Source organism: Paramisgurnus dabryanus, chromosome 5 (genome assembly GCF_030506205.2).
Source record: "Paramisgurnus dabryanus chromosome 5, PD_genome_1.1, whole genome shotgun sequence".
Classification (NCBI taxonomy): Eukaryota; Metazoa; Chordata; class Actinopteri; order Cypriniformes; family Cobitidae; genus Paramisgurnus; species Paramisgurnus dabryanus.
In genome coordinates this window covers 45,467,017-45,483,521 of record NC_133341.1, presented here as the reverse complement: position 1 = coordinate 45,483,521, position 16,505 = coordinate 45,467,017, and the positions used below count along the sequence as shown (strand labels likewise).

The following is a 16,505-nucleotide window of genomic DNA, read 5'->3' as shown; positions in this document are numbered from 1 at the left end:
GGACAGTAAACTTTGATTATATATTAAGCGAGTATCTGGCAAACGCGAGCGTCTCTTTTATCATAAACCCTTTAGACCCTTTTTTATAACTTCCGGTCTCTGTTTGTTTAATGGTCTGACTAGTGTTTAAACTGAACTCTGGAACAATTACCTCATGGAAAATTACAAATGTTTTAGTTTCCTAAAGATAAGGGGAGATGACCCTTATCATTGATCACCGCTATGTGAAGAGCATTTTGGCAGCCAATCTGTAATCAACCATGTTTTTATTTATGGTTACGTGTAGTAAAGATTTTTTTGGTGTATTGATTACTATAATCAAAACTATGCTATGGTTTAACTACAGTAACCATATATTTTCTTTTGTTTTTAAGTGTAGTAAAACCATGGTTACATTTCCTAAAGGACACATTATATACATTAATTTTAAACAGTAACATTAGCTCAATGTAGTTTTTGATACGCTTTAGCTCTGCTAAGGGTAATCTATTTGTTGTGTATTTTGCTTGTTATCAGAAATAATCTACTCTAAAAGGTCACTGATGTTATTGATTCTTTGTAGAAGTTTACTGGCAGTTACGTTGGTTCCACAAAAGTCATTTGTTTATGTTGTTACTGCAGTTCTTACAGTATTTTTCAAGTTGTATTCTTCAAATACAATGGCATAATGTTGTAAAGATGCCTTCACACGACATCAACACCTCCGTGCAGCTGTGGTTGTACAGTAAATTATCATTGGTTGTATTCAAACTGAACAATATACTGTTCTACCGAATATCTAGCAGTAAGTGTATCGACATAAAAACAGTGTTTAAACTCATTGTTTACTTCATTATATTTCTCTCCAGGGAAAAGTCAGTATGCATGGGTCAGAGGTTTTTTATAAATCACACATTTTGAATAGGAAGAAGTGTACACCTCTTTCAGGGCAAGTTTTGTGCATATGCAATGATTATAAATTAGGCCAAAGACTATTTTTACTACACCCTGATACACAACACCATAGAATTTAATAGGATGTCTTAACTTTTTCACACAACTGTATGTTGGGTTAGGCTATTTTCAATTTGAACATATAGTCTATAGCAACTTATAAACTTGGACAATTTCAAAAGTCACTGTCATTTAGAAGTTGTCTTTATTCATAAAATAAAAGCAATAGGATGGGGAAAAATAATTCAAAAAATTAGAAAGAAAACTAGATAGGGTAAAAGTTTGTTAACACACTTTATGTTGGCTATATAAGAGACCAGAACCAGGAAATAAATATAAAATCCACGGAACCATCTGTTTTACTAATTAGGTTTCTTAAACATATTAGTTTTTGTTTATATTACTTTTTATATTATTTTTAAGTAATGTGTTAAATGTCTACTTTGTTCATAGACAGACTGGCAGACAGACAGACAGACTGACCCAGGTCTGAAATCAGAGATGATAAAGATCCCAGAAGAGACACCAAATATATTACATTTGGATATATTTAAACATATCAGAACATATAGCAGAAAATAGATAAATGATTAAGGAAATCAATTACGTGTAAAAAAAAATTATAATATGTAAAGAATAATTCATAAAAATAAATAATATGAATAAAGACATCATCATAAACATTGACCATTTTGGATTTAATGTTAAAAAAGTCTCTTTAAATCTGTCTGAAACGATTTTGTAATAAAAAAACCACACACACTTGTTCCAGTATTGACCACAGGGGGCGCACTCTGATACACAGTTTATACACACACACAATATTGTTTCTGTGAAACCGACCCCATGAGAACCTAAGGGAATTTTCAGGGAAACACTGCCAGACATGTTAAAGTGGCCATTTCTATTCATTTCAATGGGTGTGCCGGTGGGGACCTCGAATCAGGTCCCCACCGTTCAGGAGGTCCCCACGGGTTTGGTGTGCAAACAGGTCCAAGTCCACATCGGGATATAAAAACAAGTACACACACACACACACACACACACACACACACACACACACACACACACACACTTTGCCATTTACTTCTCTACATTCCATTCAGCCACACCAGTAGATGGCAGTAGAGAATTTGCACATGCACAACCACACGAAAATGACGGGAGAGTAACCCGTAAAATCACGTGGGACAAACATGGCGTCCTGCAGCAGGCTGCCCTTGCATCCGTTTCTCCGTAGAACATCATTACGGGTCGCTTGTAACAGAAACGTCCAGGTTGAAGCCTCGACAGCCGAGAGTTTATATCCGCCAATTCTGCCGTCCCGGACCGCGAAAAGCAAGTCGGCAAAGAAACGGGTTCTGTCGGAATTCTTCGACCAGCTGCGCACATGCACCGCACAGGAGAAGATCACAGGGCTCACTCGCGTGCAGCGCAAAAAGTACGTGGTTTATCCGCAGACGTTTGCTCTGAATGCGGACAGGTGGTACCAACACTACACCAAAACCGCATTCGTCACCGGTCTGCCCGAAAAAATCAGCGCAGCCGCCGAGATCGATGAGGCTGTGTTGTCGGAGGTTAGATCTGTAGTTTGCAACTCCATCCTACAGGAGCACTGGTACATGAAGAAGGGGAGAACCTTCCTCTACAGAGAGCAAGAACAAACCGCTGCTCCATTTTTAAGGAACATTGCGTGTGGTCTTAAAAACGTCTTGGCCAAAGAAAATCCTTTGCTTGCCCTGTCCAGTTTAGGTAAGCATGCAATGTACAGCCCTGCTGAGTAGAACCATTACAAAAGCTATATTGCATTTAATGGTTACACTAGAAAATGTGTTGCTTTTAATGAAACTGTAGTAATCTTTACATCCTTACATATAATCTGTGGGTTTTTATTGCCCTGATTCCAAAAACAAGCTGCATAAGGGGATTTTGTTTTCTAATCCATAATGTGTGTTGTCAAGAATTTTGCCATTTGTATTGATATAGAATGTAGATAAGATGATTTCAATAAGATGTTTCTTTGTGTAGATTTTGAACCCCAGGTCAACTTTTACTGGCTAAGGGGACAAAGAACTATACCAAATGGACACAGGAAAGGACGGGTCGAGCCCATGAGATTTCAGATTGATGACAAACCACACAGTCAGATACGAATCCCTCAACAACTTCCTGAGGTAGGACAATGTTTCAAAATTAAAATAATGCAGTGAGTGTTATTTGTACTTTATACGTCTTTTTTCTGTAGTTTGTTCCTCTTGAGGCAGAGATCTCTGCTGAAGTTCCTGTGGTCCAGTTATCTCCTGACCTTCTCCCATTGTTCAGGAGACAGTATGACAACAACATCTTTATAGGTTTGTCTGATCCCAAACACTTCTCCATTACAATACACTTCTGTTCAATTCAATTTAAATGTATGTATTTATATAAACCAGGTTTATTGCTTTATATAATCAAGAGTGGTGTACATAAGTTAAACCATCCATTTTTAAGTCTGTTTTTTCACCCACAGGTGCCAAACTGGATGATCCATGCTGCTACGGTCACACACAGTTTCACGTGGTGCCTGATCGGTTGCGAAGGGACAAAATGAAAAAGAGAGGACTTTCTGACCAGATCGAGGTGTCGTTGAGAGCTAACGGTATCGCCAGCCTGTTCGCATGGACCGGTGCACAGGCTATGTATCAAGGTTAGTATTTCAGTAGTTATGAAGTCCATTTAAAATACTGGATCTGTTTTCATCTCATTTAAAATTGAATCTGCACAAATACAGGATGATTTTGTTGATTTTAAAAAGAAAAGTCATATTCAAGCATCCCTCATGGGTAACCACAAATACTTTATTCCTCTAAGGTTTTTGGAGTGAAGAGGATGTGAGCAGGCCTTTCGTGTCTCAGGCAGTCATTACGGACGGACAGTACTTCTCATTTTTCTGCTATCAGCTCAACACTCTGGATTTAACGCACGGATCGGACGAGCGCAATGTCAGGAAGAATCTGTGCTGGGGAACTGAAAGCATGAGTTTGTATGAGAGAGTCACAGATGGAGATGTTGTGGGCTGGAACGATGCCGTTCTTAGGCTAATTGTTCAGTTTATATTGAACAAGTCGCAGATTTGAAACTCTGCTGAAGTATAAATATGTATAGGTGTGAAATGGTGAGCTTGTAAAAATGCTCATGTTTGTTCTGTATTCAATAAACATAATTTAATGCAAGTGTTTGTCTAATTACATTATTCAAGTTTAAAGGTGGAGTCCATGATGTTTGAAAGCCAATGTTTATATTTGAAATCACCTAAACAAACACGCCCCTTCCCCAATAGAATCTGGACCTTCTGTTGATAGACCCGCCCTACACATACGCAACCCGGCATTTGATTTGATTTGATTGGCTATAAGTGTGTTTTGGTAGTCGGCCCGTCTCCTTTTCCAACGCGTTTTTCAAACATCGTGGACTCCGCCTTTAAACCAGAAATTAAAGTACATTTTATTTGAGTTCCAAAATAAAGGTATTTTAATAAAATTGAAACGTTTACACATGCATTTCTTAAAAGTCCACTGTGTAGATTTTTTGCGACATCTAGTGGTAAGATTGTGAATTGTAACCAACGTCTCATTCTGCGTTCATACCAGCCGTGGTAAGAGGCATGAAGCGCGAGTGATTTCAATGTTAAAGGAGCATTTCACCCGTAGAAACATTAATCTTTATTGAAAGTGTGTCATATTTGTAGTCGAAATGTAACATACATTTAGAATTTGGTGCCTATTTGACCGAGAAAAGGGCTGTTTGAAGTCTCACCTCCTCAACAAAGATATTGGACTTCCTGCTTTCAATGATGCAAAATGATGATTTTTACATCATTGAAAGAAGGAAGTGCAACACTGAAATCTGTATTTCTCCTGTCTCAGCGGCAACTGAGGAAATTATGCATGACCATTCAAAAACATGACTGGGGTTCTAACTATACAAAGCTTAATGCAAATGGGTGAAGTGTCCCTTTAAGTCAATGTTAAGACGCGTTGACTCACGCCTGGAGGTCGTGCGGCACGAATGAGGTGTTTAGTGCTGCGTGTTAGACGCAATTCGGCCTCATTTGCGCGAATTGAGTGTTGCCGGGGGAAACGCGCAAGTTAAAAAATTTGAACTTTGGCGGAAAAACGTGCCGCGTTAACCATCAGGAGCTTGCTCTAGTGACGTGATTACAGAAAGCGAGTGGAGTTGCAGAAGCCCCTCCCATGACGTGAATTTCCGCATAAATGTCTCGATGACTAGAATTTCATGTGCGAATGAAGCGAGGAAACTCAGAATGTTTAAGCGGCAAACTAGATGCAAATTTGACGCCTCAAACGCGGCTAGTGTGAACCCACAGTAAGTCCACAGCTCACCCCTCCCTTTCTAAATGCGTAGAGAAGCTACGGTACACACCACAGTAGGAACAGGTCGTCTGATACAACGTAGTGACAAAACTGCAGAAACATGACTTCCATGTTAAAGGGATAGTTGACGTGAGATCAACGTCAACGCGACTAAGATGGCGGCGCTACCGGAAGGTATTTATTTTCGTTAATAAAGTTTTAAATATGAATATTTCTGCAACAACACCGCACGGATTACTCTCAGAAGACCTTTGTTTTATCATCCTGGAGCCGTTTGGATTTAATTTGTGAAGGATGGACGCACTTTTTTGGACTTGAAGGTCGTGGACTATGGGTGGACCCCGTAACATTACATTTAATCAACTGAAAGATCTAAAACATTTTATAAAATATCCGAAAAACTTTAAACAACCATCAGATCACAAAAAAAAACCATTTGGTATATGATGAGGCTTTTAGAAAAGTAGATTCATAATAAGTTTATTACTCAATAAATAATAATGTCCAAAAATTAAATACACATCAGTATTGGATATAAAATGCATACATCTGCATTTTGTACGTGTAACATTAATACAGTGAAGATTACGAATACATGACTTATATTCTTATATATGGTATTGCCTTTTGAAATGTGAATAGATATTGCTTCAACATATAGGTAGTTTTGGCAAAAACTTTATTGCTGAGTAAAATTAAAAGCTGAGGTTACACAATGAGGTTCACACTTTTTAAACTGCTTGGTAGCAGTCTGTAAGATCATTCATCTACTTCAGGGTTCCTCACATCCAACCTTGGAGAGCCGGTGCCCTGGAGAGTTTAGCTCCGACGTTGATCAAGCACACCAGAACAAGCTAATCAATGGCTTCACGATCACTAGAAAATCACAGGCAGGTGTGTTTGATCAGGGTTGATGCTAAACTCTGCAGGTCACCGGCTCTCCAGGGTTGGATGTGAGGAACCCTGATCTATTTGAATGAAAATCTCAGTGTTCCGGTTTTCTTTGTCTTGCTGTGGTCTCCATCCCATTAGTGTCACCAGAAGTGCTGCAACAAATATGTATATCTTCATTGACATTTTCTGTACCTTCTACATTTTGATTTTACCAGGAACGTCTTTATTGAGACTTTCAAGGCATTATTTTAAAATATACTTACAGTTTACTGGTTTGTTCAGTATGGTCATCATTCTCTGTAAATGGAAAAATCCTTTGTTAATTTTTTTTATGACGATGGAGTGAATGGTAGAAACAAATCTTTTCAAAGCTTCAGTTGTACGGAAGCCAAGAGGCCAAGTGCTATTTATATTTTTGAATGCTTGTTTTCTTGTGATCTCGACATAAAATTTGTAGTCTTGTGATGTGATTAAAGCGTATATGTATTCGATAGAACTATTGTTTTGTTTGAAGACAGCAAAAGCATATTTAGCGAAATAAGCATGGATGAACAAATTACATTTTACTTGAATCAGGGAATTAAGGGACTGTCTCTAAAGTTACACATTAATATACATAGAAATTTAATGAATTTTTAAGTCAGAATTTCTAGCAGCGGCGGCCTGTGACTTCTTTTCCGAGGGTTCCAAATTCAAAATATGTGTTCGGAGTGTCGTGTGTGACTCGTCATGTCAAAAAATGTGTTCAGTGCGTCATGTCAAAATACATGTCTACGGCACACACGTCGAAAAGGTTTGCGATAAAAGAGATGCTCACTTAACACTAAACTCTGATTACACATGATATTAAGCGAGTGTCTCTTTGATCATAAACCCCTTCGAAGCGTCTGCAGCAGGCACGTACTGTATTTGACATGACGTGTGATGCACATGACGGGCTTCGCATCGAGCGCCCTCAACAAAAAAGTCACCGGCCGCCACTGATTTCTTGTAAACGCATTTACACTTCAAAATTCATATACTTTGAATTCATCTGTGAGGATTAACTTGTTGGACAAAACGTGTAAGTGGTATAAATTTTGTTAAACACAGAGCCTACTTTCTGCAATAATCTAAAAGTCGATGAAAAAAAAAACGAATGGGCTTTTTTGCAAGCATTCAGGGTTAGCCTACAAAAATATGTCTATTGTTTAAAAGCAACTAGATCTAGACACAGATCATTACAACAGTGTATTTTTTCAATATTATTTACTCAATAATAAGCTTATTAAGTGCCAAATTATCCACTTTATCCGCTAAAATTAACCATAAAACTGACCCACAATCTGATGATTCATGGGTTTACTTTGAGATCAACACCACCTAGTGGCAGCCATCAGCGTCAAATGTTCGGAGGTTGTGGCTAGAAGGTAGCCTGGTTAGCCAGACCTACATCAAGATGTAAGGTCTGGCAACTCTTCACACAAACGGCTCAATGCAAGGGGCGGGATATAAGGTTGTCCCTCAAAATGCCTCTGCACGCAATAGGATAGCGCTATGACCAATTAGAGCAACGAAGAAGGTGACGTAGTTACCGTAACCAGTCGGCAAAACTCCAAACACATCTTTCTTGCTTAAAAAGGACTTCAGTAGGGTTATTTGCTCTTCCCTCAAAGAAAAACATAGTCCCGGCCAAAGCCGCTTCAAAAGAAAGCTGTTCGCCAGCAGCAGCAGCCATTCTTTGTTTTCAAGTAGGAACCGTTGCAGCTCTGTCGTCATCATGTTAAGCCCGCCCCACAGACGCTACACACGATGTGATTGGCCTGACCAAATTTTGGTTTTTGGAGCTGTTAAAGCAACACCAAAGAGTTTTGGCTCTTTGCTCCCCCTACAGGTTAGAAGCGTAATTGTCCATTACCCACTGTCATAAATACTGAGGCATAGCTGGCTCTGATTGGATTGTAGGTCTGCCGTAAAGCAAGTTTTTGTAGTATTCACTCGGACTACAGGACCACTACCCGACGTTTGGAAACTTCTTTAGTGCGGTTTTGGCCGATAGAGGGCTGCAAAGCGAATGTGAAAGTGCTGTTCACCCTGTTTAGAGTGGATGAACGACTGAAACTGTTTTGGAAGCATTATTTTAAGGTAAAAAAAACTCTTTGGTGTTGCTTTAAGTGTATTGTGAGTGCCTAGACTAAACCCTGGCAGCAAATATATTTTGCGGCCGCTAGGGTGCGTCTAGATTTCTAGGCTAGCTAGAAGGAATACAGCCACGACCAAAATCGTGTGAATCCTTGCCAGATGAGCGCTGTTTCATCCTAATAATCCTACCCCCAAATTTAGCCATAAACTCCTAAACCGAGGTTTGGCCGTAGCTGTATCACTCAAACCATGTTGTGAAACAGTTGGTGTTTCTTAATGTCAAGGATACTTCCTTGGCAGGACTGGTCCTTCCAAGTCACTTCCTTCAGAGGCTAGGTGAGGCTCCTCTTTAGTATCGGAGAACACATAAATGGAACAGGCTAGCAAGAGCACGTTCTTGCATCATTACATCAGTGAAAAAGTGTGCTTTCGGTGCTGCGCGCTTAGGATTGTGGCTACACATGTGCATCCTTTCCTGTATATGAGATATTTCTTGAATGAAGAACTCAGTCCTTGGTTGAAAATCTGAGGATCCTCGACATTGGAACAGTCCTTTAACGGATGTCGATGACGTAGCATCCTCGAAATTCTGGCTTCCGAGGATCCTTCCTTGGCCCTGTCCCAAATGGCACACTCCGGACTTGTGGACCTCCTCAGAGTCCACACTTTGATGACATCATGTAGTGCTGACCCTAGGGACCCTTGACGCGAGTCCAAGAGGGCGCACCGGAGTCGTATTTTAGGACAGACTTGAGCGTCATGGTGGAAATAGGAAGAGAAGTTGCCCAGTTGCTGATTGTTCTTTCGCAACGACTTCTGGGTTGGTAAAGTGCGCAAAGCCTGAGCACACTTTGGAGCGTAAAAATGAGAGACAGGACACCCTACAGACTCGTAGACTAAGCGAGCACGTGCAATTTAAGGCCATGAGACCGAAAGTCCACATGAAGTGCGCCATTTGGGACAGGGCCCTTGACATAGAGAAACACCTAGTATTGACGTAACAATCCTTGTTTGCTAAAATCACGTGACTTGTCCAATTTGATACGCGCTCGGAATCAATAGGCTTGTTCGACTTCATGCGGTGCCGGAAGAACCGACAGCAGGATGACGTCAAAGTACCGCGAGAATGATTCAAGAAATCATACGAAGTCTAATTTCGTCTCGCTCTCGCGGAACTTTGACGTCATCCGCCTGTCAGTTCTAGCTGCGCCGCATGAAGTCGAAAAAGTAATGATTCGAAACAAAAGATTCGTAAACGTTTCGAAGCTTCATGAAGCAGTGTTGCTATCCCTTAGTTTCAAGCACCTTTATTGGAGTGTTGGCTGCTATGTGTCTATATAGTCCAACTTTCGACTGCTAGTCATTTAGAGATTATTGTTGACCTTACCTGTAGCTACAGAGTCGTGGTGCTGAGGTTTATTACATTTTTCCCAAAGCAAAATCAGAGCGACCAGGACAATGACCTCAAACAGGATGACCAGGAAGGGTTTGAGAGGCTCGATGTAAGACAAGACCTTCAGCTCTACATAAGACTCAGTGGGTTTGATGTCAAATTCAGCACTGCATATGTACTTTCCAGAATCTTCCTCAGTCAAATTCAGTACAGTCAGTTTTGTTTCATTATTCTTAATAAAGATCTTGTAGTTCAAAGGGTTGGCGGTACCATTAATTAAAATCTGTAAAGAGGAATAAATATTCATTATATAAATACAGGCAGATTTGTGTAAGGCTATATATTGTCCGTGTGTAGCTGTTAACACTTTAATGTATGGCAGGGCATAATGTCTTCTTACCTTTTCAGTATAATTTGTTTTGTACCAGCTCCAGGTGTCTGGTGTATATTTATGTTTACACACAAGTACAACCGAATCTCCAATGTAGCTCACTACGGGCTTGTCTCGTTTATCTTTCATTACAGGAACTGAAAGAAAGGTTATTGTGTGAATTCATAAGTATGCATAAAAATCATTGAGTATTTGATAAACATATGCATGCTGTATGTAAACATACCATCTAAAACAAATGTGACTTGTGCATCAGTTTCTCTAAAGATGCAGGAATAATTTCCAAGATCTGTGGCCTGTATTTTGAAACTATGGAGAAAGTTTAATAATATACAGCATTGTTAAGTCATTCTTGTAATGTTGGGATGGTTTAAAACTTCCAGACTTTAAAGTCTGTGTAAAGTCATTTAAGAGAATTGTTTCTACACACATTATGAATTTAAGAAATGTATTGCTGAAACACACACAAGGACTGTGAACTAAAGAATTGTGTTAGTAATTGAGTTAGACCGTTAAACCCCATATGGTAAAAATATATTTTCAAATATAACTTTTAAGTAAGATTTAAGAAATTTCCAAAAATATATGTATTGAAATATATGTTTACAAAAATATTTTTAACAATATATTTTTTTGGCCATTTTGAAATATACATTTTAACCAAAACCTTTATATTTTGGCCAAGAAAATTTTTTTTTGCTCTATTTGTTTTATTTGTTTGTTAATTTATTTGTTCCCCCTGTAAAATATTTTTTCAAATTCAAAAATATATTTAATTAAGCTTCACTTTCTACAAAGCATATATTTGAAACATATTTTTGGTCAGAGAAATATTTTTTTGCTGTATGGCACAGTTTATCCACATTTCTGTGTTCACAATCCTGAGCATCCATTCAGCTTGAAAGTTAAAACGAGTGGGCGTGGTTTCGTGCGCTGACAGAGGACACGCCCCCTGCGTTTGAGAGCAGAAAATCCTGCCTCTTTTTTCAAATTTCTGATAACTTCACTTGGCGGGTTTGTAAATAATATAATAATAATTTGGCTGGGTGATAAATATCACATATTCTGTGGTGACACAAACTAAGAACACATTTAATATCAGACTTTCACAGACTTAAAAGATCATTTTGAAATTTTGATACATAATGTACACTTTCTGGAATAAAGGTCACTGGTGCACCAAAAAGTGGATATTTAAATAAATATGACTTTTTAAAGGTTACCCTCTGAGTGACAGCTTTTGTACCTTTATTCTGACAGTGCACAGAAACATTAAGCACACGTACGTCTTTTTGAAGATATAATGTTCATTGTCTCTATTCACGGTTTCTTCTGAGTTTTCAATTTCTTGTCCATCTTTTGTCCAGTAACCAGTAACGTAGGAGGGGTTATTTGGTATTTCAGTTAGGTTACATATTAGTTCTATATATTGAGGTGTCAGGATTGCAAGTTTTTCAATAATGGCATGACTTTGACCTGTGTGGTGAGAAATTGTAATCTGATAAGCGAAACATACAATAAATCTTTATTAAAGCGATACTCCAGCCAAATATCAAAATTAACCCATGATTTACTCACCCCCAAGCAATCCGAAAAACATGTCCATCACATTTCAGACGAACACATTTGGAGGTTTTTTTTTAGTAAATGTTCTTACTTTTCCAAACTTACAGGGGCCTAAAATAAATGTAAGAGCTGTCCAAACTGAAAACAACTTGCAGCTGACATATCTTAAAATACTGATGCCCTCTGTTTTGCCTCACAATGCACACAAGTAATGTTTTTAGCAAGGCATGTTTGTTAAACTAGTTATATTTGAAGAGTTTGGTTGCAAAACGCAATAAATGCCATTTTTGAAAAAATTTAGTTACTGCCAAAATCAGTATTATATCAGGTCAATATTTAAAAGTAAATTCTTAATTTTACGCAAAATCCAATATCCGCCGTGTTATTCTGTCATCTTTTCTCTCTATTTTCCCAAAACGCAATAAACACCACTCCCCCTTTTCTACAGAATGCAATAAATCCGCTCCACAAATTACAGCGCACCATTCCACGTAATGTAAACAAACAATGGTGGTGCGTTGAGTACACAGAGTCCTAGTTTTCCTCATGTACTTTGTACTTCGTGATCAACAAACAAACAAAAACGAAATAATACTTTAATAGCATTGATAAACCTGTGGTTTTCTGTGACGGGAAAGAAACGTAAGCCATCAACATCGAATAATTTACGCGAGAGGCACTCGGGAGACGATCGCTTGTTCTTCCGACAGCATCTAGCTTCTCTCATGCTTACACATTGACCCCAGGGGATCTTATGAAAAACTTTCCATAATTTTACTCAAAGTCAACAAGAATCATAGCTGATCGCTGTGAAAAATGTTAAGTGTTGGCGTTTAGAATAACCGCGCAGCAATGAAAGTTTTCCTAATATGACAAAGTAAGTGTTTTGATTCATTTTTTTAATCAGTGTGTACAATTGTTCAACTAAATTAATATGAAATTGCAAAAATGAATGCACATCTATACATTGATTGAATAGATTTATAGAATTTTGAAGAAAAAAAACGTCATGCATTTATTGCATTTTGTGGAAAAAATCATTTGTTTTTATAATAAATCTTTAAAAATCTTTGAAAGTTATGAATTTGAATTTTTTATGTTTTTATAACCTAAAGTTTATATGTGAAAGTTTGTATAAGAAAATAGTGGTTTTCCTCTTGTCACTTTCTTGGTATAGAAAACACGTTTTTACCGAAATTTGTCAAAATGGATTTATTGCGTTTTGGAACCAAACTCTTCATTTCTTAATGAAAGTAAGGCCTTCTGACTTTAAAGTCTAAAAATGTGCATTCGTCATTCACCGAAGTTATCTACACGGCGCATCAATGTGATATTGTATGAAAAAATCCATATTTTGAACGTTATAAACTAGCTTCTAGTAAAAATGCCAGAGTTACTGCGCAACGTACCCATGGCAACGCTAAAGTCCAAAATGGGTCCGTTTTCCGAAAGCTAGTTATGGTTTATAAAGTTTGAAATATGGATATTTTTTTACAAAATCGCATCGATTACCCGCAGAAGACCTTTATTAACCCATTGTAGCCATGTGAATTACTTCTGTGAAGGATGAATGCACTTTTTGGGGGTTTAAAATCAGGAAGTCATTCCCTGATCGCTGTTTTCTACCGTTATAAAGCTTGATAAAGCAAGGCCATTTACTAAAATAACTCCAAATGTGTTCGTGTGAAAGATGATGGACAAATGTATCTCGGATTGCTTGAGGGTGAGAAAATCATGGGGTAATTTTGATATTTGGCTGGAGTAACCCTTTAAAAAAGGTAATTTCTGTCATTCTTGCATTACAAGATGGTGACCAAATTTGCACTGTTTAAATGCAATTATTATACTATGCAATATAAATGTATTATTATGTTAATGCATCCAGTCACCTCTGGAGACAGCTTTTCGAGTTGTAATGACAGTATTTAATTCTGGAGATGAGGTTGTCTCTGAAAAAAGCAAAAAACATTTTGTGTTTTATTTTATGTCATATATTGTGCATATAATAAATGTTATTATTTATTTATTTATTTATTTATTTATATAAAGGGGATAATGCACATCAATTGACATTTTTTGTTTACACTCAAAATTTAAATGCACCAGAGTTAGCAGAAACGTTCATTTTCATGTGTAGTCCCTAAAGTCAACACAACATCATATGACAGTAAAAAATAAATAAAAAATATTTATAAAATAAAAGCGAACACATAACAAAGATAAAAAGATGATAAAAGAGGAAGTGATTTTTTTAAATTTACAATACAAGAAGGTTACACAAGCTGGTGTTTTCTATCATTCTATCAAGTTCAGTAGGAAGGCAGTTCCAATAATTTGAGGCCCGTACTAAAAATACTGACCAAACTTACTACGTATGTACTGTACAATATAGTCACCCCTGGTGGCTGTCCTAGTTACCCTGCCACTGATGTCCTTTTGTCGTATCAATTCTGCTGGTAATTTATTTACTCATTAACTAACATTAATAACCCAAAAAAGGATCATCTTTATTGAAATTATGAGTAAATTATGTTCAAGGTTAATATAAAAATTAGCATTACTGTTTAAAAATGAAGCCATAGCTATGCAAACAAAATTTTTTTTTAATTCAGGTATTTTCCATGCAATCCCATTGCCATTCTTTAGATACTTTGACAGAAGAATTATCATAACAGTCAATGGAAACTGACTGGCAGCAAGGTCATGAGGTCAAAGCTGGAAAACAAGCAGCAAATGTCACACTATGCAGCAAACATACATAAGAAATAAGACAACAACATACCTGTGCTTATTCTGTCACAGTAGAGAAGTATCAAGATGAAATGCCTAACATTAGCCATTGAGAAGAGCACTGTGTCCCTGCAACTGCGCTGTGTTTTAACGGAGGCGAGGCATCACATCAGGCATCACGTCCCATGAGACGCCTCAACACCGCCTCCTTTTACTGTAGCCATGGTGACTTAGCAGGTCTGGCGTATGCTTGCAGCTCCCTGCTATAAATTAATCATGAATGTCAGGAGGTGACCATAGCCGTGCCTGATCAAATGATGACAAAGCTTGTAACATGAATCTCGATGGGGTGGCGCATGGAATGTGATGTGTTTTACAGGCACAAACGTGTGTCTGTGTCAGGTGTCGTGAGATTGTTTTGACCTCACACTGTATGGTATAATGCAGGCTAAAATCTCATAATCTAATAATAGAGATTGGGAGCAGCACCATTTTAATTAGAATTTTTGACATGATCTTAGTCAATATAAAAGATATTAAAATTTTATATTTTCACAGAATGTTCTTTACATTATGTAGCATGAGTTTATGTGGTAAATCACAAAATAAATGGATTTTTGGACTTTCTGATATCAGAATAATAATTAATGTAGCCTTTTGATTCATTTCAGTCAATATTTCATTATTAAAACTTAAAGGGACATTCCACTTTTGAAAATATTCTCATTTTCCAGCTCTCATAGAGTTAAACATTTGATTTTTACCATTTTGGAATCCATTCAGCTGATGTCCTGGTCTGGCGGTAACACTTTTAGCATAGCTTAGCATAATCCATTGCATCTGATTAGACCATTAGCATTATGCTCAAAAATGACTCAAGAGTTTGAATATTTTTCCTATTTAAAACTTGACTCTTCTGTAGTTACATCGTGTACTAAGACCGACCGATATTACTAGGAACTATACTCTCATTCTGGCGTAATAATCAAGGACTTTGCTGCTCCACCATGGTTGCAGGAGGGGCAATGATATTACGCAGTGCCTGAAAATAGTCCCCTGCTATTGAAAGTAACCAAGGGAACTGTTTCCGGGCAGTGCGTAATATCATTGCGCCTCCTGCAGCCATGGTGGAGCAGCAAAGTTCTTGATTATTACGCCGGAATGAGAGTACTTTTAATACTTTTAATTTTACGTCTGTCTTAGTACACGATGTTACCACAGAAGAATCAAGTTTTAAATAGGAAAAATATCCAACTCTTTGGTTAATTTTGAGTGCGATGCTAATGGTCTAATCTGATTCAATGGATTATGCTAAACTATGCTAAAAGTGGTACCGCCAAACCCGGAGATCAGCTGAATAGATTCCAAAATGGTAAAAATCTAATGTTTAACTCTAGGGGAACTGGAAAATTAGCATCTTTTCAAAAAAAGGGTATTGTCCCTTTAAACTGGCCTTGTTGAGGTTAATATTTCAACGTTGTTTTGAAAAATAGAAGTACAACAAGAATTCGCGTGTGTAAACATTGCAGTGTCATGTCTGTTGTTAGGCCACTGATCTTCAATCCTGTTGCATTTAAAAATATTTTTAATGTAACTGGGTTGGCTTCAAAACATGTTTATATAAATATGACCCATGGCACTTCTTTTAAGTTTCAATTCTAATACTGAGACTTACACATGTAACCCTGGACCACAAAATCAGCAATAGGCAAAAAATACATTGTATGGGTCAAAATTATGGATTTCCTACTGTAAATATATGAAACCTATTAGTACATAACACTTATTAGTAATGTGTTGCTAAGGACTTTATTTTGTAAACTTCAAAAGCAATTGTTTCAATATTTAGATTTTTTTTGCACCCCCAGATTCCAGATTTTCAAATAATTGTATCTCAGGCAAATATTGTCCTATTCTTACAAACCATCAATGGAAAGCTTATTTGGATGTATAGATCTCAATTTAAAAAAATTGACGCTTGTGATTGAATTTGTGGTCCAGGGTCACATATGCTCCCTAGCTGGCACTGGGGCGGTACCTTTTTAAAAAGTACACCTTTGCACGTAAAGAGTTCATATACCTCAGTGGTGCATACCGGTACCAA

General features: G+C 37.5%; 2 protein-coding genes across 3 annotated transcripts; one reads left to right on the top strand and one right to left on the bottom strand.

The window, feature by feature from the left end:
* Positions 1-2,097: 2,097 nt before the first annotated feature.
* On the top strand, positions 2,098-4,145 carry mrps30 (mitochondrial ribosomal protein S30). The gene is made up of 5 exons (XM_065284401.2): positions 2,098-2,685; positions 2,962-3,107; positions 3,179-3,284; positions 3,443-3,619; positions 3,784-4,145. Exons 1-5 carry the CDS (start codon positions 2,130-2,132, stop codon positions 4,047-4,049), a joined length of 1,251 nt encoding a protein of 416 aa, XP_065140473.1. The 5' UTR covers positions 2,098-2,129; the 3' UTR covers positions 4,050-4,145.
* A 1,625-nt stretch (positions 4,146-5,770) lies between these two features.
* emb (embigin) lies at positions 5,771-14,668 on the bottom strand. Of its 2 annotated transcripts, XM_065284400.1 has the most exons (9): positions 14,454-14,668; positions 13,561-13,620; positions 11,392-11,581; positions 10,332-10,414; positions 10,115-10,242; positions 9,709-9,997; positions 6,464-6,497; positions 6,269-6,352; positions 5,771-6,099 (listed from the first exon to the last, which is right to left on the bottom strand). In XM_065284400.1, the coding sequence occupies exons 1-8, from the start codon at positions 14,509-14,511 to the stop codon at positions 6,292-6,294; spliced, it is 903 nt and encodes a 300-aa protein (XP_065140472.1). In that variant the 5' UTR covers positions 14,512-14,668; the 3' UTR covers positions 5,771-6,099; positions 6,269-6,291. The 2 variants fall into 2 exon arrangements, with proteins under 2 accessions (XP_065140472.1, XP_065140471.1); XM_065284399.1 differs by having other exon boundaries at positions 5,771-6,352; positions 14,454-14,667.
* Between the last annotated feature and the right edge of the window lie 1,837 nt (positions 14,669-16,505).

What these genes read in the sequence shown, in the direction of transcription:
- emb (XM_065284400.1), bottom strand. Translation starts at nt 14,511, where the DNA reads ATGGCTAATGTTAGGCATTTCATCTTGATACTTCTCTACTGTGACAGA. An exon ending in TCGAAAAGCTGTCTCCAGAG is followed by an intron (nt 11,582 to 13,560) that starts GTGACTGGATGC and finishes CTCACCACACAG; the next exon opens with GTCAAAGTCATGCCATTATT. An exon ending in ACTGAACAAACCAGTAAACT is followed by an intron (nt 6,353 to 6,463) that starts GTAAGTATATTT and finishes TATTTGTTGCAG; the next exon opens with CACTTCTGGTGACACTAATG.
- mrps30 (XM_065284401.2), top strand. Translation starts at nt 2,130, where the DNA reads ATGGCGTCCTGCAGCAGGCTGCCCTTGCATCCGTTTCTCCGTAGAACA. An exon ending in GCTTGCCCTGTCCAGTTTAG is followed by an intron (nt 2,686 to 2,961) that starts GTAAGCATGCAA and finishes TTCTTTGTGTAG; the next exon opens with ATTTTGAACCCCAGGTCAAC. An exon ending in TGCACAGGCTATGTATCAAG is followed by an intron (nt 3,620 to 3,783) that starts GTTAGTATTTCA and finishes TATTCCTCTAAG; the next exon opens with GTTTTTGGAGTGAAGAGGAT.